The sequence below is a fragment of the Gnatocerus cornutus genome, chromosome 3, assembly GCF_029298725.1.
Source record: "Gnatocerus cornutus isolate USDA-ARS CGAHR chromosome 3, icGnaCorn1.1, whole genome shotgun sequence".
NCBI classification, from domain to species: Eukaryota; Metazoa; Arthropoda; class Insecta; order Coleoptera; family Tenebrionidae; genus Gnatocerus; species Gnatocerus cornutus.
Window position 1 is genome coordinate 281,707 of NC_142235.1, and position 23,784 is coordinate 305,490.

Here is a 23,784-nt window from a genome sequence, read left to right on the forward strand (position 1 = left end):
TACAAAAATCTCCCATTCTCTCTGTTGTGAGTGTGATCAAATTCCAAAAATTATTTAAAACAAAAAAAACAATGAAAAACAACACACAATTTACCAAGTAAACATGTACAAACAATTTATCAATAAACATTAATAAAAGATAATTATTTTCAAAGGCGACACACAGAAACAGGACGAGATTATATTTTCGGAAGACCCGAAAACAATCTTTCCTATTCCGCAAGCATAGTACAGGCGGTGTCTTGTCGAGAGTACTAACAAATTATGGCCAGATTAAGAGTAACCAACATGTCACCCGCGGAAGACCCGCTAGTTAGGTGAACCCTAACTACCCCGCGAGTCCCACGTAACAAGCTTCCAGCACTGGAGGGTTTTAGAAAGTCGAAAATCAAAGTTTAATTTTGAATTGATCACACTCTAAAAAAAACATACTAGCATTAACGCGAGAGGCTGTTTGTTATGTTGAGTCTTTTGTGACGAAGAAAATCTAGAAAGGAGAATTGGGTTCGGACAGTACAGAGCAGCTAAGAAAACAAGGGACATACATAAAATACATAAACATATAAATTTTCAGTTTCAATAAAATACAATGGAAGAGAAAGTCGTGGACTTTAGGAAAAATGTACTCGTTTTTGCTCACGAATGACAGAGCGATTCAAAAAGACATTCCCAGTTAATTTGATGTATTTCACAATTTCTTTAAAATTCCATTCTATTTTTAATCCTTCGAACTCAACAGTATAAAACTGAACTGAATCGAATAAAATTCAAGTTCCCAAAAGTATCGGGTTTCCACGAATCTAAACTGCTTCTGCACGTGTCTTATCGGACGGTGAGCGAACACTGGTTGAATCCAGACGCTTACGTCACCGGAAAAACGCGTTGCTTTAGAATTGTGCAGAAAATAGCTACTTTACATGAATCCGGAGTGACTTCCTTATTAAAACAACAAATGACAAAAATTATTACATACCAAAAGGTGACAACACACAAGTGCTTCTTCAAGAAGCCCTAAAAGAGTCACTACACTCCCGTCAAAATTAATGGGTTTAAAAAAAAAAAGAAAACGTTTAAAATGTTTTGACAAACTACAAACTAACAAAACACAAAAATGAAAAATTAAAACAAAATAGGAATTAAAATTAACACTGGGAAAAATTTGGCGAAACGCACTCGATTACACAGCACCTTGGTAGTTCCGAAGTCGTACCCAGAATGCTTCGCCTCCGGCGTCGCCCGCCTCCTCCGCTGTGGCGGCGGTGAACTCCCAAGTCCACCAACTTCTTAACGCAAAAAATTCCTGCGGTCGTTGTGGCGCGAAGAGTTTGAAATTTGAATTTGAAGTGGGACACTACACTTAATTAATGGTAATTGATTATTGCTCTAATTCCAACTGATTACAATAACTTGTAAATTCCATTTGATGAATATCCAAGAGCCAAGAGCCAAGGTTAGTCTCGCAAGTGGCGCTTCCTCAAAAATATCTCATTTAACGACTTCTTCAATTCTTGTAGATCATTGTTGTTCTTATATGCTGATGTAACCGCAGCCAGCTTGTCGGACATTTTAGTGCTCATTTCTTTTTCCGACTAAAACAGTTTTACGTGTTAATCTTCCTCTGATACTACCAAAGCCATTACATCATAAAGACACTAAATTAAAATCCCAAATTTGCAATCTGCGTAAAATTCTGCGTACAGTGGTGTATAATAACTCAAGTTTACTCTAAAAAATAAGCAAGATATCGGTATGAGAAGTTTGGCCATAGTTTTAGTCATGAATTTTTGCGAAAATTTGCAACTTTTGACAATTGGAAAATCTAAAAACGATTTCTTATGTAAAAAATCGCGAGAAAAATGATGCCGCAAACCGCATTCCAATATCTGAAATAGTTTTCGAGATATCGAGCATGAATTGTTTGGAATCTTCAAAAATTTGGCCATCTGGCGACAACCCAAAATTTCAAACGGCCATAACTCGGTTATTTATTGACAAATTTTAAAAAATTATTATATTTTTGGATTCAGCGTGAAATTCTGCGTAAAATGAGACCAAATTTGATGAGTTTGCTTAATAAATAAACGAGGTATTGGCCAAAAACTGTTTTAAAAACATCATTTTAGGGTGATTTTCAATCAATGTTTTCCAAATGAAAATGACGTTTAATAGCATTGAATTATATATCAGTCGAAAGAGGAGCTTAAAATCTATCTACTGGCCAAATTTGAGATATATAGGACAAATAGTTTGCGAGTTATGCCAAAAATTAAAAAAAATGAAAAATTTTCATCGTTTGAGTCGCAATTTTTTTTCGCGAAAAATCGACTATCGAATTTTAAGCTTTTAAGCACTTTTTCTAACGTAAAATGAGCCGAGAAAAACGATGGCGCAAACCGCATCTCAATATCTCTAATAGTTTCCGAGATATTTAACTTTGAAAATTGGGAAAAATGAGAAAAAATGAAAATCAACTATCCGAAATTTTGATCGGCCATAACTCAGTTATTTGTTGTCGGATCTGAATTTAAATCCCAGATTAGGAATCTGCGTAAAATTCTGCGTTCACTGATATATAATAACTCAAGTTTACTCTAAAAAATAAGCGAGATATCGATATGATAGTTTTAGTCATGAATTTTCGCAAAAATTTGCAAATTTTGACTATTGGAAAATCTAAAAACGATTTCTTATGTAAAAAATCGCGAGAAAAACGATGCCGCAAACCGCATTCCAATATCTGAAATAGTTTTCGAGATATCGAGCATGAATTGTTTCGAACCTTCAAAAATTTGGCCATCTGTCGGATCTGAATTTAAATTCCAGATTTGAATTCAGCGTGAGATTCTGCGTATAATGAGTCGAAATTTATTGAGTTTACCTACGAAATAAAGAAAGCATTGACCAAAAACTGTTTGGAAGTGGTAAAAAAAAAGAAAATTTTTCATCGTTTGAGTCGCAATTTTTTTTCGCGAAAAATCAACTATCGAATTTTGGGCTTTTAAGCACTTTTTCTAACGTAAAATGAGCCGAAAAAAACGATGGCGCAAACCGCATCTCAATATCTCTAATAGTTTCCGAGATATTTAACTTTGAATATTGGGAAAAATGATGATGGTTGATGATAGTTGCTTTTTCCCCCGCCCACCCCTCCCTTTTCCTCTCTCCTCACCCCTCCCCTCCCCACCCCACTCCTTCTTTCTTCTTTCCTTCCTCTTCCCACCCCTCTTAAGTTGCTGATAAGGTCGATATCTCCGAAACTGAGACCTCTATCGATGTGCGGTTCGAAACATCGTTTTTCTCGCTCTTTTTTACATAAGAATCCGTTGCCAGTAAAATATCGAAAAATTTGACGAATAATTCGAAGTCCAAGGGTGGCCAACCCTATGGTGCAAAACCTAATTCGATCGATATCTCGCTTATTTATTAACCAATTTTAATAAAAATAGTCTCATTTTGTGTAGAATTTCGAGTAGAATCCAAAAATATGGCCGCTGAGTCACGTACGTCCAAAAATAAGCGAGTTAGAAGGGTTTAAGTTGCTGAAAGGGCCGCCAGATATAAAGGTCGATTTCTCCGAAATTAAGTCCTCTATCGATGTGCGGTTTGAAGCATCGTTTTTCTCGCTCTTTTTTACATAAGAATCCATTGCCAATAAAATATCGAAAAATTTGACGAATAATTCGAAATCCATGGGTGGCCAACCCTATGGTGCAAAACCTAATTCGATCGATATCTCGCTTATTTATTAACCAATTTTAATAAAAATGGTCTCATTTTGTGTAGAATTTCGAGTAGAATCCAAAAATATGGCCGCTGAGTCACGTACGTCCAAAAATAAGCGAGTTAGAAGGGTTTAAGTTGCTGATAGGGCCGCCAGATATAAAGGTCGATATCTCCGAAACTAAGCCCTCTATCGATGTGCGGTTTGAAGCATCGTTTTTCTCGCTCTTTTTTACATAAGAATCCGTTGCCATTAAAATATCGATAAATTTGACGAATAATTCGAAGTCCAAGGGTGGCCAACCCTATGGTGCAAAACCTAATTCGATCGATATCTCGCTTATTTATTAACCAATTTTAATAAAAATAGTCTCATTTTGTGTAGAATTTCGAGTAGAATCCAAAAATATGGCCGCTGAGTCACGTACGTCCAAAAATAAGCGAGTTAGAAGGGTTTAAGTTGCTGAAAGGGCCGCCAGATGTAAAGGTCGATTTCTCCGAAATTAAGTCCTCTATCGATGTGCGGTTTGAAGCATCGTTTTTCTCGCTCTTTTTTACATAAGAATCCGTTGCCAGTAAAATATCAAAAAATTTGACGAATAATTCGAAGTCCAAGGGTGGCCAACCCTATGGTGCAAAACCTAATTCGATCGATATCTCGCTTATTTATTAACCAATTTTAATAAAAATGGTCTCATTTTGTGTAGAATTTCGAGTAGAATCCAAAAATATGGCCGCTGAGTCACGTAAGTCCAAAAATAAGAGTTAAAAGGGTTTAAGTTGTTGATAGGGCCGCCAGATATAAAGGTCGATATCTTCGAAACTAAGTCCTCTATCGATGTGCGGTTTGAAGCATCGTTTTTCTCGCTCTTTTTGACATAAGAATCCGTTGCTAGTAAAATATCGAAAAATTAATTTGACAAATAATTCGAATTCCAAGGGTGGCCAACCCTATGGTGCAAAACCTAATTCGATCGATATCTCGCTTATTGTTATGATCCCACCGATGATTCATGGACCCATCACTGATCATTATGGCTAATTATGTATGCTTTGCATGACGAAGGTCCATGGGTCTAAGTGATAACAGAACCGATATAATTGTACCCCCAACAGTATTCAAAATCATTTAGTATTCAGTATTCAGCATTCCATATTCCATATTCAGTATTCAGCATTCCATATTCCATATTCAGTAATCAGTAGTTAGTAGTTAGTCGATCACGAAGTTAGTCTGTAGAATTAAAGAATATACAGGGTGTCCCAAAAGTGACGCACCACCTTAAAAGGGGGTAATTGGGTGGTCCTCCAGAGTACCAAAAAAATGTTAAAAAAAATTCCAGACTCTCTGTTTTTGCAGGAGGAGTAAAAGAAAATTAGGAAAATGGCAACATTGCAGAAGTGTACCCCCCTATAATTTAAATTTCCAGTAGTCATAGCCATAGTAACGTTGCTGTTGTATTGTTGGCGTTAGTCAGGTCGGCTCATGAACGAGTATTGTAACTATGGTTTCACGTGAACGATGCCACACTGATCGAGATTGTTAATTCAAAAATTTTCTTAACAGTTTTTAGGCATTTCTTACAAGATTTTTCCGATTTTTTTTGCACCAGGCCTTTGCGCAAAATGTTCTTTGGGTAACAAATTTATTTGAACGTAAAATTATTGCACAGAAATCGTTAATTTTCGCATCAAACTTTGCCTCTTCAACCCATCGTATCTCGAAAAATTGAAGACATGGATTTTTTTTAACATTTTTCCGGTGATCTATGGCATTGTCCGATGATACAGTTTCACCGTGGTGCGTCACTTTCGGGACACCCTGTATATATACCATCAAAAGTTTGTGTCAATCCTCTTCAAAATTCGACCGGCCCAAAAAGGAGATAAAAAGAACCATCACAAACTGGCGCAGTCGTTAAGGATTTCCAACCGGGAGCAGAAAAACTTGTGAAAAAGGGAAGATACGGTCAACTTTGTTGAAAATCCGCAACCTGATTTCAAGTCTACTGGTCGGAGAATGAAGAGGAAGAACCGCAAATTGCTGGAGAACCTAGCAGTATTGTGCAAGCTCCAGGGGGCGATACGTTGCGCAGGAATTTCCAGCAGATACAAGAAGGGCGCACGCTTAGTCAGAACGTGGAACCGCCGCCAAGGAGTGGAAGGAATAAGGATAAGGAGGAGATTCCTGAACCTGGACCACCTGCGAGGCCGCCTATTCCGCAGATACCCCAGAGGGTAATAGTAGTGCCGGATCCGGCGCCTCCTCAAAGACCACTGCCTCCACCGCCTGATAATAACTTTGAAAGATCTTTCCAACTGCCAACCACTGGAAGAAAGGATAACACTATGTTCTGATGTTATGACATACGCCACTACCTCAAATCCAAGTTGTGAAGTTACACCTAAAGTAGAACATTCGAATGAAGTACCAACAAATTGTCATCTCAACGTAATTAAAGCACAGTTCGAAGTTTATCACAAAATTGGACCCAACGAATGGTTGTACATTGTTTCGAAGCCAACGAGCCTCACCATCAATTGCAAATTCGATAAACAGGACTCTACGGACAAAACCATAGAAAACGTCGGAATCATTCGATTAAGCACAGATTGTGTGGGTCGCACTATGTCTTCATCCCTTAAACCAAGTTATAACCAAACCGTCATCGTTCATCACTACATCCCTAATTTCGACATAACGAGAAATGTCAAATACCCAGGGAAAATCAAGGAGTTAAGCAGGATGGAAACCAAACCCGTGATGTTCCGAACCGTCGATTTAGACCAACTCCATGATGCCAAACATCAACTCCAGATGTTTTCAGATGTACTACAGGACCAAATCAACAAACCTATCCTAGGAACTTACGTCGACCACTCCGTGATAATATTTTCGTCGCTCATTTTCGTAATCTTTGGTGCCATGATCACTTTCATCTACAGAAACAAATTGGTGCCGAAGTGTTCAAAACGCAAAAGAGAAGTGTCAAGTTTGCAGAATACCCAAACTGTGCAGCAGACTGTTCCACAAAGTGAATTTTTGATTGAAATACCTCAACAAACTAGTAACGAAACTCATAATGTAAATTTCAGAAGCATTTATTAAGTAGTTCTCCCCTTTTTATATCTCCATGTTATCTTTATTGTTTTTTTTACCTTTTTATATATTTGTATTCACACATATATCAAAAAACTTAGGAGGGAAGAGTGTTATGATCCCACCGATGATTCATGGACCCATCACTGATCATTATGGCTAATTATGTATGCTTTGCATGACGAAGGTCCATGGGTCTAAGTGATAACAGAACCTATATAATTGTACCCCCAACAGTATTCAAAATCATTCAGTATTCAGTATTCAGCATTCCATATTCCATATTCAGTATTCAGCATTCCATATTCCATATTCAGTAATCAGTAGTTAGTAGTTAGTCGATCACGAAGTTAGTCTGTAGAATTAAAGAATATATATATACCATCAAAAGTTTGTGTCAATCCTCTTCAAAATTCGACCGGCCCAAAAAGGAGATAAAAAGAACCATCACCTTATTTATTAACCAATTTTAATAAAAATGGTCTCATTTTGTGTAGAATTTCGAGTAGAATCCAAAAATATGGCCGCTGAGTCACGTACGTCCAAAAATAAGCGAGTTAGAAGGGTTTAAGTTGCTGAAAGGGCCGCCAGATATAAAGGTCGATTTCTCCGAAACTAAGTCCTCTATCGATGTGCGGTTTGAAGCATCGTTTTTATCGCTTTTTTTTACATAAGAATCCGTTGCCAGTAAAATATCGAAAAATTTTACGAATAATTCGAAGTCCAAGGGTGGCCAACCCTATGGTGCAAAACCTAATTCGATCGATATCTCGCTTATTTATTAACCAATTTTATTAAAAATGGTCTCATTTTGTGTAGAATTTCGAGTAGAATCCAAAAATATGGCCGCTGCGTCACGTACGTCCAAAAATAAGCGAGTTAGAAGGGTTTAAGTTGGTGATAGGGCCGCCAGATATAAAGGTCGATATCTCCGAAACTAAGTCCTCTATCGATGTGCGGTTTGAAGCATCGTTTTTCTCGCTCTTTTTTACATAAGAATCCGTTGCCAGTAGAATATCGAAAAATTTGACGAATAATTCGAAGTCCAAGGGTGGCCAACACTATGGTGCAAAACCTAATTCGATCGATATCTCGCTTATTTATTACCCAATTTTAATAAAAATTGGTCTCATTTTATGTAGAATTTCGAGTAGAATCCAAAAAATAGACTAGTCCAAAAATAAGCGAGTTGGAAGCTTTTTAAGTTGCTGATAGGGCACCAAGTGTGGCTGACCTTTTTTCTATAGACCACACCCCTCCCCCCATCTTTATCAAGCCACACCCCTCCTCTATTGACCACACCCCCTCCTCTTTTTGACCACACCCCTTCTCCATTAAGCGACACCCCTTCTCCACTAAGCCACGCCCATACTCTATTTGACCACGCCCCTTATCCATTTAGCCACGCCCTTTCTCCATTTTACCACGCGCCTTCTCCATTTAACCACGCCCTTCCTCCATTTAACCACCCCCTTCTCCATTTGACCACACCCCTTTTCCATTTAGTCACACCTTTTTTCCATTAAGCCACGCCCATACTCCATTTGACTACGCCCCTTTTCCGTTTAGCCACGCCCCTTCTCATTTGACCACACCCCTTTTCAACTAAACCTTCCACCTCACTCCTTCTACATTAAGCCACACTTCCATTTGGCCACTCCTCTCATTCATGAAGCCACACCCCTCCTCCGTTGGCCACACCAAACGGTGTGGTAAAATTAGGCCCAAAATTCCATGCTCGCAACTGTACAAATGTAAAGTGCACTTATTGCATTCACTTTCAGGGAGAAATTTAGGGGAAAATTGAATGCAGCGATTTTTGAGGTTAACAGGTTGTCGAACTTAATCTATAATTAATCAAAAATTTGATGCAAAGAACAGATTCAATACAGATTTGACATCATTGACATGTTTTGGCAATCTTGCGCAAGACGATTAGATTCTACACGCATGCCACAGTTGCGTCAAGGTCAAACTTAACTTTTCAATGAGTGGAAAAAGACAGTCCCGAAGAAAATTTTAAAATATATTTGTAAAAATACTAGTAAAACAATTCTTATTAGTTGTTCTTTGCAAATGCATTACATAATTTATACATTTATTTACATTATTCGTTGTTAAACATGGAACACACAAAATTTACATCCGAGAATTGTCGTCAAGGCCATCTCTATCGCTAATTAACAAAATTATACAATTATGTACAATGTTTTTTCTTGAAGATTTTCCTAACGTTTTATGAAAAATTTGTTATGTACAAAAATCAAGAAAAAGCGAGCCTGTCGTCATTCTCATGTGAAGACGGAAACGTCCTGATCGACACTTGCCTGAACTTTATAAACTATATAACTAACGTTTCATAAAAATATTATAATCTTCTATAACAAGACATTTAACAATCGTATATAATATATATTAAAGAGCACTTTGGGGTGATAAAAAATGACATAATAATTAAGTAGAAGCGAAAATTGCAAACGATTTGAGCACTTGTTTAGAAATGATAAGACAACAATTTGTGCGTGCTAAACCAGCACCAGAGCCACTTCAGCTTCCAACGCTCGAATTCTGTTTTCGTGTTTGACGATCATCGCCTTCAACTTTCTTATTTCGCCGGCGAATTCTGGCAACGTTTTCTCCTAGATCAACAAAATTAGTTTAAGAAAAACCACAAACCTAAACCACTCACCGAAACTTGTGTTTGGTTTTGGGTCTTCCCCGATTTCGAGGAGCTTCGACACAGAAATGATCGCTTTCGATTCCATCCTTGAGCGCGCGCCGCACTGTCACCCAAAGTATCTGGATAGAGATCTTCTTGGAAGAGTTCCGACTTTCTCGGTACGGTCAGTCCGGAGTTGTTTAGCCTATAAAACCTATAAAACCTCATTCCTATGCCCGAGTTGAGTGTTGATGTAATACCACGCTATCCACCATCTTCCTTCCTGCAAGAAGTGTAAAAAAGTTTCATCAAGAACATGTTTGTTTATCTCACTTCAAAAACTCTTCTTACTCTGTGCAGTCAATTGCTGTTTCTTCACGGCAAAGCTTTTAATTGCGCCTGCTTCTTGACCAACAGGAAAGACAACAAAGTTGTGTTAAGCTGCAACTAAGAGATTAAGGTGAGACCATGAATGGAGAGAAAAGAAAACAAACAAACCTTCCATCCTTCCTGAACAAGCAGATCTTCACAAAATAGCTCACAAGACAACAGATGACCTTCAGAGCCTTTGTAGTATTTTCTTTCTTGACAACTGCATCTCGATGATGCTCTGTTTCCGTTGGTTGAGTTCCTTTGGCTCTTCTCCAGAGGAATACTCGTTTTCTGCTCATAGCCTCATTAGGTTTGAAAACGTTACAAACTTCGTGCTCCCGCAATGCAATCAGCAACACTTGAAACATCTCCCAGTCACTGAACGACATCTTCAACCACTGGAAAAAGAACATTTGATTTTGAATTTAACCTTTTTCATCACCTTTTTCGTGATGTTATGCTCCTGGATCAATTCACTGTACTCTGGGAGCACTGAATGGGTGGTTTCTTCAATTCTGTGCAATAACTTGCAGAGTCCTTCAGCGTTGAGCGACGACAACCGCCTTTTCGACATCTTAGGCTATGGGTATCATCCATCGATTCAGTCTCTTTAATAATAAACTCTGGTAATGAAGTTGGAACCTGAAATACCACGAAACATTTCAAGGCTGGAATTCAAACAGTTTTCAGCTTACCTGCGTTTAAAAATTTCAATAAAGACCCATCAATTTGTTGCAAATCAACTCCAACTCTAAATAGCTTCAAATGAACTTCTTAACTTGTGTAATTTCTTTGCTACCATGCCCAGAAGAACGAGAAAGTAAACAGTAAAGAATTCTGGTAGTTTCTTGTTAAATCATGAACATAACCTCAATGTGTGTTGTCAAAATAGTCAAGTTAAGACATACGTTAAGATAGAGACACAATAATTTTTAATAATTAATAGAATCGTAACCAAGTCGTGAATGTTAAATCAGAGTTCAGATTCTAACTCCTGAGGACCAAATTAATAAAAAGAAAATTTTCTTGCTTTAATTTTCACGGAAAAAATTCAAGTCAAATAAAAGTTTGAAAAATTAATAAAAAATTAACGGAGCGTCTAAGCAAAAAATCTTTAACAAATTCTTGTTCCTGAGGTCCACATTGATGATGGAAAAAAGTCGGTTGTAAAAAAACACAAAATTCAGAAATTTTTATTAATATTTTATTATTTATCCTACACCAAATTTCGTATTTTTGGTAATTTTAGTGCAAGTGTGTTTTACATTAACCGCTAAAATTACAGTCAGGTAAAACTAGCTTTCTAATACGAAAATTCTCAAATTCTAAGTCAATTATTTAAATAATAATTCGACTGCTTAAAACGCCTCATAACCGAAATCATTGAATATATCGATTTAGTTATCTGAAAATAATTTCCAATAAAAAATATTTCGCATAAAACATAACCCACCGAAACGCCCAAACTGTAATTAACATTCACTCCTTCCGTAAAGTTCATTTTCAAAGTCTTTTGCGAATTAATAAGAAGTATTATAGGTCTTTTGATTTTCCAAACTCCAGTTGTACCAATTCCTATTTTTCAAAACATCCGAAAACTCAACGGACTAAAATCACTAAAAGGAAGAAAAACGATTGATAAATCTTACCACATCTTCCAGTAGTTGTCCTGCGAGAATGACGTGAGTAAAAGTTAGGCCTGCAGCAAGAATTAAGGTGATCACACGAGGATAACGCCCTTCGAAAGTCCCTTGAAACTTTAAGAAAAATTTAAGAAAACTGATAAAAAAAAATTACTGTTAGGTAAAAGACCAAGATGCTGATACCAAGCATGGCTCCAGAGATGCTAAGAATGGCAATAAAGGATTGTGTCTTCGACACGACATCTCGTATTTTCCTAAAAGATACGAATGAGGCGAGAAGGAAGAGAAGAGAAACTCACCAAGATAAATAAAAGTGTCGCTCTCCGCAAATTTTTAGTTTCCGGCGAATTTCTTTTTGGTATTCTTTCGTTTTCGCACAATCAAATCCGTCGTCAATTTTGCTCTCAAAAGTCAATCAATAGATAAAATTCGTACCGAACAGTACTCGATATACAGGGTGATTTTTTTAAAACGGCAGGCGTTGTAGAATTTTTATTTATGAATCGATTTCAAAAATTTAAAAAGCAAATTAAATGGTTTTTAATTTACTATAAACTGATGATTTTAAAAATTTTCTAAATGTTTTAGTATCTTTTGGGCGATACTCAACTTTCTTTATTTTAAATTGGAACCCATATTTTTTTTTTCATAATTTGGAAGATATTAATTTTCTTGATTCAGAAATGTGCAATATGTTCTACTTCTACCAAAAATATTTAAAAAAAAATTATCAAAATTGAAAAAAAATAAGCAATAAAAGTTAATAAAATCTATTGCATGGTGTCAAATAAAAGAATGCTGTTATTGTAATGTCAAAAAGCAGCAAATAACAGAAAGGATCGGCATTTTTTTTTTGAAATTATTAATAACAAAAGACAATAATAATTACAAATCAGAAAAAACAACTACCGAATTTAATTAAAATACTGTTGAAACGCCATCCCGTTTTTTTCATTGCACAATTGACACCATGCACCTAGATTTTATTAACTTTCATTGCCTAAATTTTTTCATTTTTGATTTTTTTTTTTAAATATTTTTTGTAAAAGTAGAACATATTACACATTTCTGAATCAAGAAAATTAATATCTTCTAAATTATGAAAAAAAAATATGGGTGTCAATTTAAAATAAGAAAGTTGAGTATCGCCCAAAAGATACTAAGACATTTAGAAAAAATTTAAAATCACCAGTTTATAGTAAATTAAAAACCATTTAATTTGTTTTTTAAATTTTTGAAATCGGTTCATAAATAAAAATTCTACAACGCCTGCCGTTTTAAAAAAAACACCCTGTATAAACAGTCATAAAAAAAACTGACGTAAGTAAAAAACTGCTGGGAAATAAACTGACCCTGAAACACCAGTTTAAGAAGTTTTTCCAAGCCGGGAAATATTCCTCGAAGATGAACAAAGGAAAAAAAATATCGATATCATCTGGAAGAGGCATCGCGTGTGTGATTCCCCCAATAGCACTTAGGACCAGATTAAGAAGAGCAACAGTGTAGAAATAAAAAATGTCGTTTCGTATCCGTTTTTGGGTTGGAATACTGGCTAGTTTGAGGTCCCAGAAGTCGCCACATTCCACACTTTCGCGAAAATGTTGCCCGAGATCGTGGATGGAATACATGACAACCATTGTCTGCAAATTTGAATTAATTCGTACTGTCAGCTGCAAATGAAATGAGCTCATGAGTGAAGCTTTTTCGTTGAAGAACTTTGTTGTTGTTTTACATCCTATCTTGATTTGTAAGTGCCCACTACATTTTTTTACACAGCCTCTGGCGACTACCCAAAATTTAAATAGTCCATAACTCAATTATTGGTTGACGTACGGAAAAAATAAGAACAGTTTTAGATTCAGCGTAATATTCTGCGTTAAATGAGCACTAATGACGCACAGATGTCTAAAAAACACAGTGGGCATATACAGGCTCCGGCAACACTTGTGTCCACCCAGGCCCAAGCCGAAACCTTCTTGCGCCCGTGTGCGAACCAAATGTGCCGCCCCCATCTCTCATACAAAATTTGAAAACAAAAAAACAATAACAATGTAATTAAAATTACCCAAAATTCACTGTTCAGTTAGTCAGCAATTTTTATCGATTCAACGATCGTTCATTTTTTGTTTTGAAATTTTGGTTTCATATGGCTGCCTGAAGATGAAATGTTCCAGAAATTTCATAAATTATGGGCCAGTTTACATTGAGATTCACTTAATCGCGTATTTAATTTGATGATTGCCCACATTTGAGTAGCAAAAAAACAATCACGTCGGTATAACAACAAAATTAAAAATTTTCAAATTTTAAAAATTAAATTTACCTTTGGTAAACCAGGCCCCGATATTAAAAATGTTTGCCTATTAATTAAAAATGGTTTTTCTTTATTTTGTAAATTACGCCTTTACACTTCTTATTATTTATTATCTTAGGTTGTCCGAAAAGTCGCGCACCTCTGTGATAGTGTATCATCGGACAATGTCAGAAACCATCAGAAAAATGATTCAAAAAATCTATATTTTTAATTTTTTGAGATCTGATGGATTGAAGAGCAAAAGTTTAATGGAAAAATTAACAATTTTACGTTCAAATGAATTTGTTAAGTAAACAACATTTTGCGCAAAGGCATGATGCATAAAAATCGGAAAAATCTTGTAAAAAAATGGCTGAAAACTGTTAACATTTTGGACACAACAATGTCGATCTTGAAACCATAGTTACATTACTTGTTCATGAGCGGACCTGACTAACGCCAACAATAATACAACAACGACTCTACTATGACCGGAAATTTAAATTTATGGGGGGAACAGTTCAGCAATGTTGTTATTTTTCTAATTTTATTTTGATCCTACTGCGAAAACAGAGTGTAGATTTTTTTTAATATTAGTATTCTCCGGAACCACCCAATTGCCCCCTTTTAGGTGGTGCGCCACTTTCCGGACACCTGAATATCTGGGCACTAACGTAAGAAATATGTCAACGGAAATAACTCGATATTCAAAGGATATTATTTGTTGAACGTTAAAATCGCACTCTCATTAGCGTCATTTATTATAAGAATGAAACGGCAAAATAGTGAATGGCAGGAATTCCAGAGCCACCCTTGATGCCAGAAACATTTATAAACACCTTGTATAAGTTATTCACACATGGTCTGGTTTGACAGTAACAAGGTTAGTAATTATAGACATAAGATGATGGCCTAACCAAACTGGAATGCAAATCAATCCTCATTGTGACATGAATTGATCAAAGAACCTAGTTATTTATTTATTTTTAAATTAAATTAAATATGTGTGTTGTTATTGTCAACTGAAGGACTTCGGTCCGTTTTTTTTAAAGACACCCCACAAAAGTAATGAAATGATGATGTAATACCCTAGTCACAATGGAGTAAAATCCTAATCAATGCAATGCAGTTAACACTGATCTTGTTACAATTGACACCAGTTGGATGTCGATTGTAACACTTGACGTGGTCTTCTAAAAAATGTCGCGGTTTTATAACTGAAAAGTTATTGAAAGTTTAGACTTCAGAATTATGTCTGTTAAGTTTTTCAGTTTTCGACTGCATGAATTCAAAATTTTAAATTGTTACGTAAGCTTATTATAATATAATATCCATTCACAAAACATAAAAGTTACTATGGTTGGTGATAAAAAATAACCCTTAACGGAAAAGTTGGTGAGATTGGTAACCAAATGGACATTTGACAATTATAATGCCAAAATTTCAAAATAAAATCTTTAATTTTGACTCACTCTGCAAGAAAGCGTAAGAAATAGATAATTTCTACATTGGGAAATTTCAACAAGACACTAAGAAGTACTCTAAGGTAAACTAAAATTAAACAAACTGAACTGACTTTGACCACAAACTTCAAAGTACAGTTCTATGAAATGATGATTGAAAAATACACTCTGATTTTACAGAAATCAAACGTAACTTGATTTTTATGTTTTGTGAATGGATATTAAACAAATATTTAAATTTTGTTACAATTGACACCAGTCTCCCCTACTTTTGTTTTTAAATGCTTCTAGAATATATAAGAAAAACAAAATATAGTAGGAAGAAATGTCTATTAGAGCAGTTTGCAACGAAATTGATCATAGAGTATGGTATACTTACATAAGAAAGCTATGAATAAAAACAATCAGAAATATATCTTTAATTTGAACGGTTATTTTGTTTGAGCTTTTTTTGTTTTGAATATATTTTTTTTAAGCCGGGGTTATGTGGCCTTCCCCAATGAGTGGCCGCCCGCGTGCCTTGCACGCATTGCACATATGGACGGCTCGGGCCTGTAGTCCACCCCCAAAATCGTCTTTAATTTGAAAGATAAAATTTTGAAAATTTGCATACGCCCACAGTTGACAAAGTTCTACAAGCTGACGCAAAAATTTGTTTTTTATCACTAATAGTTTTGGCGCCGCGACGCCTTAAAAATGTAATTTTTAGTTAATTGTGACGGTTTGTGACATCAACCTCTAATTTAATTTTTTTTCAATATAAATGTGTTAAAAATATCTCAGTTGTTATTTTAGATTCAATGCAAATTATCTTCAAAACTTGAGAAAAAAAATGCTGTTTTATCAAGTTAGTTTCCAATGTCATTACGTCAAAATTGGGAACGTTTACACCCATCTGTCAACATCTTGTGTCACAAATGACATCTATTCTTTGGTTCGCTTTAGATTGTAACAAAAGTCTTACTTGGTGAAATTGTCGCTTTGTCGATGTTAATTAACAATTTCTGGTGTCCATAAAGTGCAACATGCCCGTGTTAATCGAAATTAACCTTTATAGCAGTGAATGAAGTGACATGTAAAATTTTGGTGTAAACTTAGTTTGCCACTGCGTTGTCATAAATTTGAAAACTAACTTGATAACAGTGTTTTTTTCGCAAATTTTAAACACAATTTGCATTAAATTTAAAATAAAAACTCTGATATTTGCATCACCGTTATGTTGAAAAAAAATTGAATTCGCGAATATTTCCGCAAAAACTCAAAAATAGCTAAAAATTATACTTCTTAGACGTCGCGACGCAAACCAAACCGTGATAAAAAACTAATTTTTGCGTCAGCTTCTAGAGTTTTGTCAACTATGAGCGTATGCAAATTTTCAAAATTGTAACTTTAAAATTAAAGACGATTTTGGGGGTGGACACAAGTGTTGCCGGACCCTGTACAAATAAGAGTTTACTATGAGCTCATTTCTTTTGCTGCCGACTGTACGTACAAAACATGACACTCCGAAAAATGGAAAATACTTGATGAAGAACAGACCATCGAACTTTTGCAAGAACAAGTAAATTAAAAACAGTTGAAAAGAAGTGTATATGTAGAAGAGAATTATCCTCTATCTTCATAGGCAAATAACTTAAGAAGTCCATGTAGATAAGGCGAATAAGCCCGAGATTGTCAGCTAAATGTAAGAAAAATTTTAGTTTTTTAAATTTCGTTTTATTCCTGCTCTCGTAAACCTCCAAATACATATAATTTGATTAATGGTGAACTGTGTTTTAAAAAGTTTTTAATTTGAGAACAATTTTTAGAATCCAAAGTTAATGCGGTATTATTAAAAAAATCGAATAAAAAAAGTCAAATTTCAAATTTCCCGCTCAAAATTTCAAAGTTGCTGTTAAGTTGTCACATTGTTTAAACTAACTTTACTTTTGATATTTGTCTAGTGACAGATCTTTATTTCGCAATTTCGAGCGGAAAATTTAAAATTTTACATTTTTTATTCGATTTTTCTGCTAATGCCGTAAGTAATATCATCACATTCTAAAAATACCTCTCAGATTAAGAATTCTCTAGAATACAATCTGTCAATAACCAAATCTAATTTGGAGGTTCAGAAAAGCAGGAAAAAATAAAATTCAAATTCCGCGGAACACCCGGTACATACCTTTTTTTTGAATATTTTCGGATTGGTGGTAAAGTTTCCACTTTGGCATGTCTCATCTTGGAAAAATTTCGATAAACTGTATTCGATTTTGTAGACACTAGCCATCATCGTACATTAATGAACAAAAAAAAAACCTATTGTAGTCATTATATTGTTCAGGTGTAGATAATGTGACGGCTAATGTGAGTCAGTTTGTTTATTCTTGGAAAATTTCAACTCACTTGTACCATAAATAACTACGGCGTGTTTTAAAAAATTGTTTTTTTCTCCAAACGTGACAAAAAGTCATTATTTTTTGGACAGTAAAGTAGGCAATTTTCTTATAAGTAATAAAAAGCGCTCGTTCACATGAAAACACTTTTTCTGCCTATTTTTCACAGTAAATGTCATCAATGACAACTACATATAGCCATCCATGTTTATAATTCCATGTGCGATCACTCATTGTCGGTCGTAAAACTAAATTTTGGTTTGGAGAAAAAGTAGTATTTGTTATTTGGCCGAAAAGTAGCTTTGCTATCTCACAATTTTGGATACGCTCGGCTACGCTACACTTCGCCTTGCTACTGAAATTTATTTGCTCGACAAAAAAAAACACTTTTCTGCCGTATAGCCAAAATCTACTGTTATCTACTCGCCTAAGAAATTAAAATGCCGCTTTACAAAGATAATGATTGGAATGTTGATGACATAACCATAAAATACTTCCCTAAAATTACTGATCTATGCCAATTGTATGTACCGTTGAGGAGATAAAACTGACTCATCCTCAGCTAAATTTTTCTGTTTGTTTTTTAAATTCTTTCATTCTTGGCGAATTTGACAAAAATCCAAAGTGACAGGACAAACTCAAACACAGAACAATGCGAGCGGCACAGAGGAATTACTTTCCAAAGATAACTAGACGAAAATAATTTTGAAACACAGTGTATCTCCATGAAAGAGAGAAACGACATAGAAGTCATATCGGAGCGATATTTTTGTTTTTAACATAACGTCAATTTTTTGATAAAAAGGAATAAATAAAAGAAATTTGGAGTAATATTTTTACATTTAATCTTTTGCTTATTGATTATAAAAAGTTATAAATAAATTAAAAGATAACGACTAGAACAATTGGGCATGAAAACGAAATGTAGATGGCGCTGTAAAATTCCAATATGAATGACGGTTGCGAGATAAATGTTTGTTTACAACCGGCGTGTTAACATAATCTTATAGTTTTCATTGTTTTAAGTGCTTTAAGCAGTGCATTATTAATCAAAATAATGAATGCAAATAAAAAACGCTCTAAAAGCAATATGTACTGTTGTGTGCCGCAGTGTAAAACATACTATTCAGATAATGTATCGTTTCACAAATTTCCAAATCCCGATAATAAAATACTACTATTGAAGTGGATTCATGCGTTGAAAATGGGAAAAGCAGTATCACCATACATGCGAGTATGCAGCAAACATTTTCAAGATCAAGATTTTTTCTTTAATCGACGTACGTTGGTATAAATTAATCTAACCTAACTTTAACCCATAAATAATAATGATTACAGGCCATGTAAATAAAAATTACCGACTAAAAGCAAATGTTGTGCCTTCACAAAATCTTCCAAAGGGTTTGCATGACAAAGAAGTAAACAAAGAAAAGTCTTTGCAAAGACAACAAAGAATTGCAAATCGACACAAATCAATGTAAGCATAGGTTTTAGGTGAAACTGCTTTATTATTATTTTTTCAATGCAGAGATGCGAGTAGGAATGTCGTGCAAATCGTAGAGGATACACCACTTGTTGAGAGGTAGTTAAAAAGTAAAGTCAAATAGTTTTGTTTCTAACTGATATTTTCATTTTAGTGTTAACACTACTGAATTGGACGCTGCAGAGGCGTTAATTTTTTTGGGACATTCAAATCCCATCAGTTTTTCAAACACAGAAGCTAAAGAATTTGAAGATAAATGTATTCAAGTAAATACATATGAAGAGTTGAAAGACTTTGATCTGTCTGACATTATAAATACGGATTATAAACTACGAATTTTGACGGGAATTCAAAATTTTGCTTTGTTAAATGTTTTTGTGAATGCGTTAATGCCAACATTGCATATAAAGTCAAAATTATGTATGAAAAAAATTGTGTTACTCTCTTTAATGCGCCTCAAGTTAGATATACCACTTACATGTTTAAGTATTTTGTTTGGTGTCAGCCACACAACAGCTCAAAGCTATTTTCAGCATGTTATAAAAAATTTAGCATTTTTTATTGAAAAGTTTCATCCGGTTTCCTACTATAGAAGAAATTCAATGTAATATGCCACTTTGTTTTAAAAACTTCCCAAATACAAGAATTGTTCTTGATTGTGTAAATCGATTTTTTACGCTTAAATGCTGAATTTACGAAACCAACCCTCATTACAGGGTTCTACTCATTTTCTTTCCTTGAAAGGGTACTTCTAACTACCAACACAATGCTACTTGACTCACCCCTTCCGAAACACCCTTATTTAGTCAGGTCCGGGCTTAGCTCGACTGGGAAGTCACGGAATTCTTGCAACAAAACATATTGCCACCTGCCTTATCGGCCTTAATCATTTATTAATGAAATAACTTACCGGGGGAGCTCCGCCCCCTGCCCCATCGCTGGATAGCGGCTCGGATTACTGGCTTTGACCCCTTTTTCTGCAACTGAAGGACACCCATGTTCTCACTCCGACCCTGGTGACATCTTGACATCTTTTTCTTTCTTCGAGTACGGCAAAGTCAACCATTACCGTACCCACCCGCGTACCTGAAATTAACCATCCAGCACGCTACCTGGAAGTCAGCCATCCAGGCCTTCTGGAAGTAAACCATCCAGGCCCTCTGGAAGTCAGCCATCCAGCTGTCTGGAAGTAAGCCATCCAGCCCGACATGTAGCCCCTCGCCTTCTGGAAATCTACCATCCAGAACACTTCCTGGAAATCAGCCATCCAGGCCGCCTGGAAGTCAACCATCCAGACACTACATGTCCCTCACTCAGCGCATTCTGGAAATCTACCATCCAGAACACTTCCTGGAAGTCAGCCATCCAGGCCCCGCACCGCGCACAACACTCAATTTCCACCTTCTCCACCTACGGCCAATTCTTCACCTCTTGGCCACCATCCCTTTCACGGCCCAATTCCTTACTGCCTGAAGCTACACATTCTGGCGTCATTCACCCCAACCCGGGGTGCGCACAAGTTACTGAGCCAATCCAAGGGCTCTTAATTACAACATTAATGACTCCCAGTTACGTCATCATCATTATTACAAATACCACATTTTTATCGTCTTACAATTGTACGGAAATTGAAGTTGAAAAATGTAAGTGCCTAAAATGTAGGATTAGAATGTATTCATTTTACAAAAGTAAACATACTGTAAAGTTTTTAATAGGTGTAGCCCCGTCTGGAACTGTAACGTTTTTAAGCAAACCATATGGCTTCGGACAAAGCCATATTCAATAAGGAAAATATAATTTCAAAATTTTCTGCAGGTGATGCTATAATGGTCGACAAAGGATTCTTAATCGACAATGAATGTGCTAAAAATGGCATTGAACTTATTCGTCCGCCTTTTTTAAAGAAAGAAAAACAATTAACAAAGGCGCAAGCCCAAAACACCGCAGAAATAGCTAGAGCCCGAGTACACGTAGAACGCGCCATACAAAGAATAAAAACGTTTAAAGTCTGTCGAAATATACTGCCATTTAAATTATTGAAGAATATTAATGATATTGGTATTATTATTGTTGCTTTAACAAACTTGTCAAGTCCAATTTTATCTACGGATAAATTTTAATCATATAATACTCCCTCTGTTCAGAAAGGGGGAGTAAATCATGCTCAAATTTAAGCTAAATCCATGTTGTAACATATATGTAATCAATGCCATGACCTCATGAGGCTGTAAACGATAAATTGTACTGTTTTGAAAATTTAATAAAAAACTTAAAGTTGTGATATTTATTTCATTGTAGGTTTACATAATACATGTAACATTTTCTCAAAAAATATTGAATTTAGTTTCTTCACTAGATTTTGACATTTCATCTCGATCTACATTCAGAAGATGAAATGTTTTGTCAAAACTACTATATATAACAAAATCACAACCTTCTAGGTTTAACACTGCCATAGAAAGTTGCACTTGGGCCATATAACTGTGCTTTCTTTTTAGTTGCCAACCTTCTCCTTTCAATTCCAAACAATCCATGGTGGGAAGACACTCTAAAATCGTTTTCCACCTTCGTTGACCACCTCATTGCTTGGGAGGCAAGTCTTGTAAGCCTCACGGGCAAATTTTTATTGCTCATTGCCGTATCGTGTAGCAAAGTTTCCTGTAAACGACTTTGGATAAAAATACTTCCTAGATTTCATGTCCCATTCTTCTTTGGCGTACGTAAATAAATTGTAACACCTTGAGCCTACAACCCCATATTCTTATTTACAAACAGAAACATAAGTAAATATTTAGCTACAAACCAGTTATTCTAAATTGGCGTTCTTTGTGCCAAATTGCTTTGCTCAGGCAAGTTTGTTTACAAACTTCGAAGGTGTCACAGGGATACAATTTGTTGAACGTATCAAAACAACATCCTTTCAAATTTAAATTGGACTGGGTCACCCATTCGGTTAATTTGCTTCGCTCGGCATTATGGCAAATAGATCTGATCAAGTCATCCCTGCAAAAAAAAAACACAGCAGCAAAAACTTTTAAATAAAAAAGTGTTTATATCATAATCAATTGCTAAGGCGTGATGATGCCGTTTATAAAAATTATTTGATACAACCTGGCTTGGTGTTTAGCAATGTCAACTGTCCCCTTGGCAAGCAATGCAGCTCCTGAATGTGGAACAGCTTTAACAAAATATAATTATTGATTTTAATTTTTAAGATCTACATATATACCTTCAAAACACTTTTGTTGAAACTCGTCCAGAGACGATTCTGTCATTTCACATTGAGCGGTAGCTTTTGGGACATGACAGAATTCGTCTAGTGGAACGAGTTCAACAAGCTCTTCCCTCTTTCTTTTGCCACAAACCTGGGGCAGGTCAGTACAACTTAAGGTGTCAAGATTCACAGCACTGAAAAAATAATGCAATAGTTGATAATTTTAAAATAAATCAACTTACTTGTAAACATATAGCAAAGTGGCAACAATATGTTTACACTTTGCCCCAGCTCCTGCCTTGCAGCTGCAGTAGCACGTCCACTGTTTGTAATCTGGTAGAACATATTATGTATTTGTTATAAATGTAGTTTTTGCGATTTTTTATTCACCTGAGTAATCGCCAAATCGAATTTCAATTTTATGGGGCACAGCACTGATTTTTGAGGTTAAACATCGCGCATGAACGCTTTGCCCCACAAAATTGCAGTTCCCAATGAAACCGGCTAAATAAAGTTTTTCGCCCTCTTCTAGGGGCCGTGTTTTGGTAACACAAACTTGTCCATCACTCACGTAACTACTAATATTACTAATCGAAATCAACATACTTATACCTAGTTATTTACAAAAAAAAAACGAAATAGTCACAAATACACAACAACTAAACACTACAATAATCCTATTCTACAGTTCAACACAAAAATAGCCATAAACAGTCACTACATACACTTTATCAACCACGTTCAAACTATCCACCACTATCCACTTATCCCTCAAATGTAGTTTAGAAAATTTTCCGCAACGCGGCGCCACTATATCTCGTTCTGCCGAATTGGCTGTCATTTGCATACGTCAAACAAAGTCGCTTGCTTTCATGACACTAAATATTTTATAAACAAAACAAATTGTGATCGTAATAATGTGTTTTCCTACGTCTCAAAAGAAGGTGGCATATTTCACATGGTTAAATGGCTCGAAGGTGGCATATTTCACATGGTTAAATGGCTCCAAGGAACGTTAAGGGGATATCAAACAAATTTCAGTATAGGGCAAATTCAATGTATTTTTCCAAACACGATTACTCGAAAACTATTTGAGTAAATTGCTTTCTGTTTTTTGCATATGAATCTGTTCAACGTCCACTATGTTGAATGCTATATATAATTTTTGTAAAATGATTCTTTAATGACTTTTTGATTAATTAAATACGTAAACTTGGCTGAAAGCAAAATAATTTTTAGCATTCCACATGCGTAGACTAATTTTACATAATGTCGACTAAACAGATTTTTTTTAAAGTTAATAGTTTTTGAGAAATCGTGTTTGGAAAATTTCATATTCGAAACATGTTATCCTTGTTTAGCAGTAACTTCTCTTTTCTCTGTACCAGAGAGGTCTGGTAGGTAGAAATGCGGGTACCATAAATCAATTTTGTAGCCGAAGGGATAGTTTACAACTGAAGCT

The 23,784-nt window shown here is 35.5% G+C and overlaps 2 protein-coding genes, 1 long non-coding RNA gene and 1 pseudogene across 6 annotated transcripts; 1 reads left to right on the forward strand and 3 right to left on the reverse strand.

The window, feature by feature from the left end:
• Window positions 1-8,832: 8,832 nt before the first annotated feature.
• LOC148176707 (uncharacterized) lies at window positions 8,833-9,665 on the reverse strand. Its single transcript, XR_015769866.1, has 2 exons — window positions 9,510-9,665; window positions 8,833-9,459 (listed from the first exon to the last, which is right to left on the reverse strand). It is a non-coding gene; the product is annotated as an uncharacterized LOC148176707 (long non-coding RNA).
• A 6-nt stretch (window positions 9,666-9,671) lies between these two features.
• On the reverse strand, window positions 9,672-10,815 carry LOC148176708 (uncharacterized). Of its 3 annotated transcripts, none has more exons than XR_015769865.1 (5): window positions 10,547-10,811; window positions 10,294-10,493; window positions 9,978-10,249; window positions 9,813-9,926; window positions 9,672-9,762 (listed from the first exon to the last, which is right to left on the reverse strand). XR_015769865.1 is itself a non-coding variant. In XM_088033494.1 (5 exons), the coding sequence occupies exons 2-4, from the start codon at window positions 10,423-10,425 to the stop codon at window positions 9,869-9,871; spliced, it is 462 nt and encodes a 153-aa protein (XP_087889620.1). In that variant the 5' UTR covers window positions 10,426-10,493; window positions 10,547-10,813; the 3' UTR covers window positions 9,684-9,762; window positions 9,831-9,868. The 3 variants fall into 3 exon arrangements, 2 of the variants coding, with proteins under 2 accessions (XP_087889621.1, XP_087889620.1); XM_088033494.1 differs by having other exon boundaries at window positions 9,684-9,762; window positions 9,831-9,926; window positions 10,547-10,813; XM_088033495.1 differs by lacking the exon at window positions 9,813-9,926 and having other exon boundaries at window positions 9,680-9,762; window positions 10,547-10,815.
• Window positions 10,816-18,575: 7,760 nt separating this feature from the next.
• Window positions 18,576-21,228, forward strand: LOC148176709 (uncharacterized; annotated as a pseudogene). Its single transcript, XR_015769867.1, has 5 exons — window positions 18,576-18,905; window positions 18,964-19,102; window positions 19,154-19,207; window positions 19,263-19,763; window positions 20,725-21,228. The product of XR_015769867.1 is annotated as an uncharacterized LOC148176709 (transcript).
• An 823-nt stretch (window positions 21,229-22,051) lies between these two features.
• Window positions 22,052-23,089, reverse strand: LOC148176710 (uncharacterized). Its single transcript, XM_088032483.1, has 4 exons — window positions 22,713-23,089; window positions 22,565-22,655; window positions 22,338-22,516; window positions 22,052-22,286 (listed from the first exon to the last, which is right to left on the reverse strand). The coding sequence occupies exons 1-4, from the start codon at window positions 22,924-22,926 to the stop codon at window positions 22,177-22,179; spliced, it is 594 nt and encodes a 197-aa protein (XP_087888609.1). The 5' UTR covers window positions 22,927-23,089; the 3' UTR covers window positions 22,052-22,176.
• Window positions 23,090-23,784: the final 695 nt, after the last annotated feature.

Bases quoted from the DNA above. Each gene is read 5' to 3' on its own strand.
- LOC148176708 (XM_088033494.1), bottom strand. From the start codon at position 10,425: ATGTCGAAAAGGCGGTTGTCGTCGCTCAACGCTGAAGGACTCTGCAAG. The intron at 10,250-10,293 runs GTGATGAAAAAG...TTCTTTTTCCAG, and splicing joins AGCATAACATCACGAAAAAG to TGGTTGAAGATGTCGTTCAG. The intron at 9,927-9,977 runs GTTTGTTTGTTT...TTAATCTCTTAG, and splicing joins TTGTTCAGGAAGGATGGAAG to TTGCAGCTTAACACAACTTT.
- LOC148176710 (XM_088032483.1), bottom strand. From the start codon at position 22,926: ATGTTGATTTCGATTAGTAATATTAGTAGTTACGTGAGTGATGGACAA. The intron at 22,517-22,564 runs GTAAGTTGATTT...TTATTTTTTCAG, and splicing joins ACTTTGCTATATGTTTACAA to TGCTGTGAATCTTGACACCT. The intron at 22,287-22,337 runs GTATATATGTAG...ATTTTGTTAAAG, and splicing joins TCAACAAAAGTGTTTTGAAG to CTGTTCCACATTCAGGAGCT.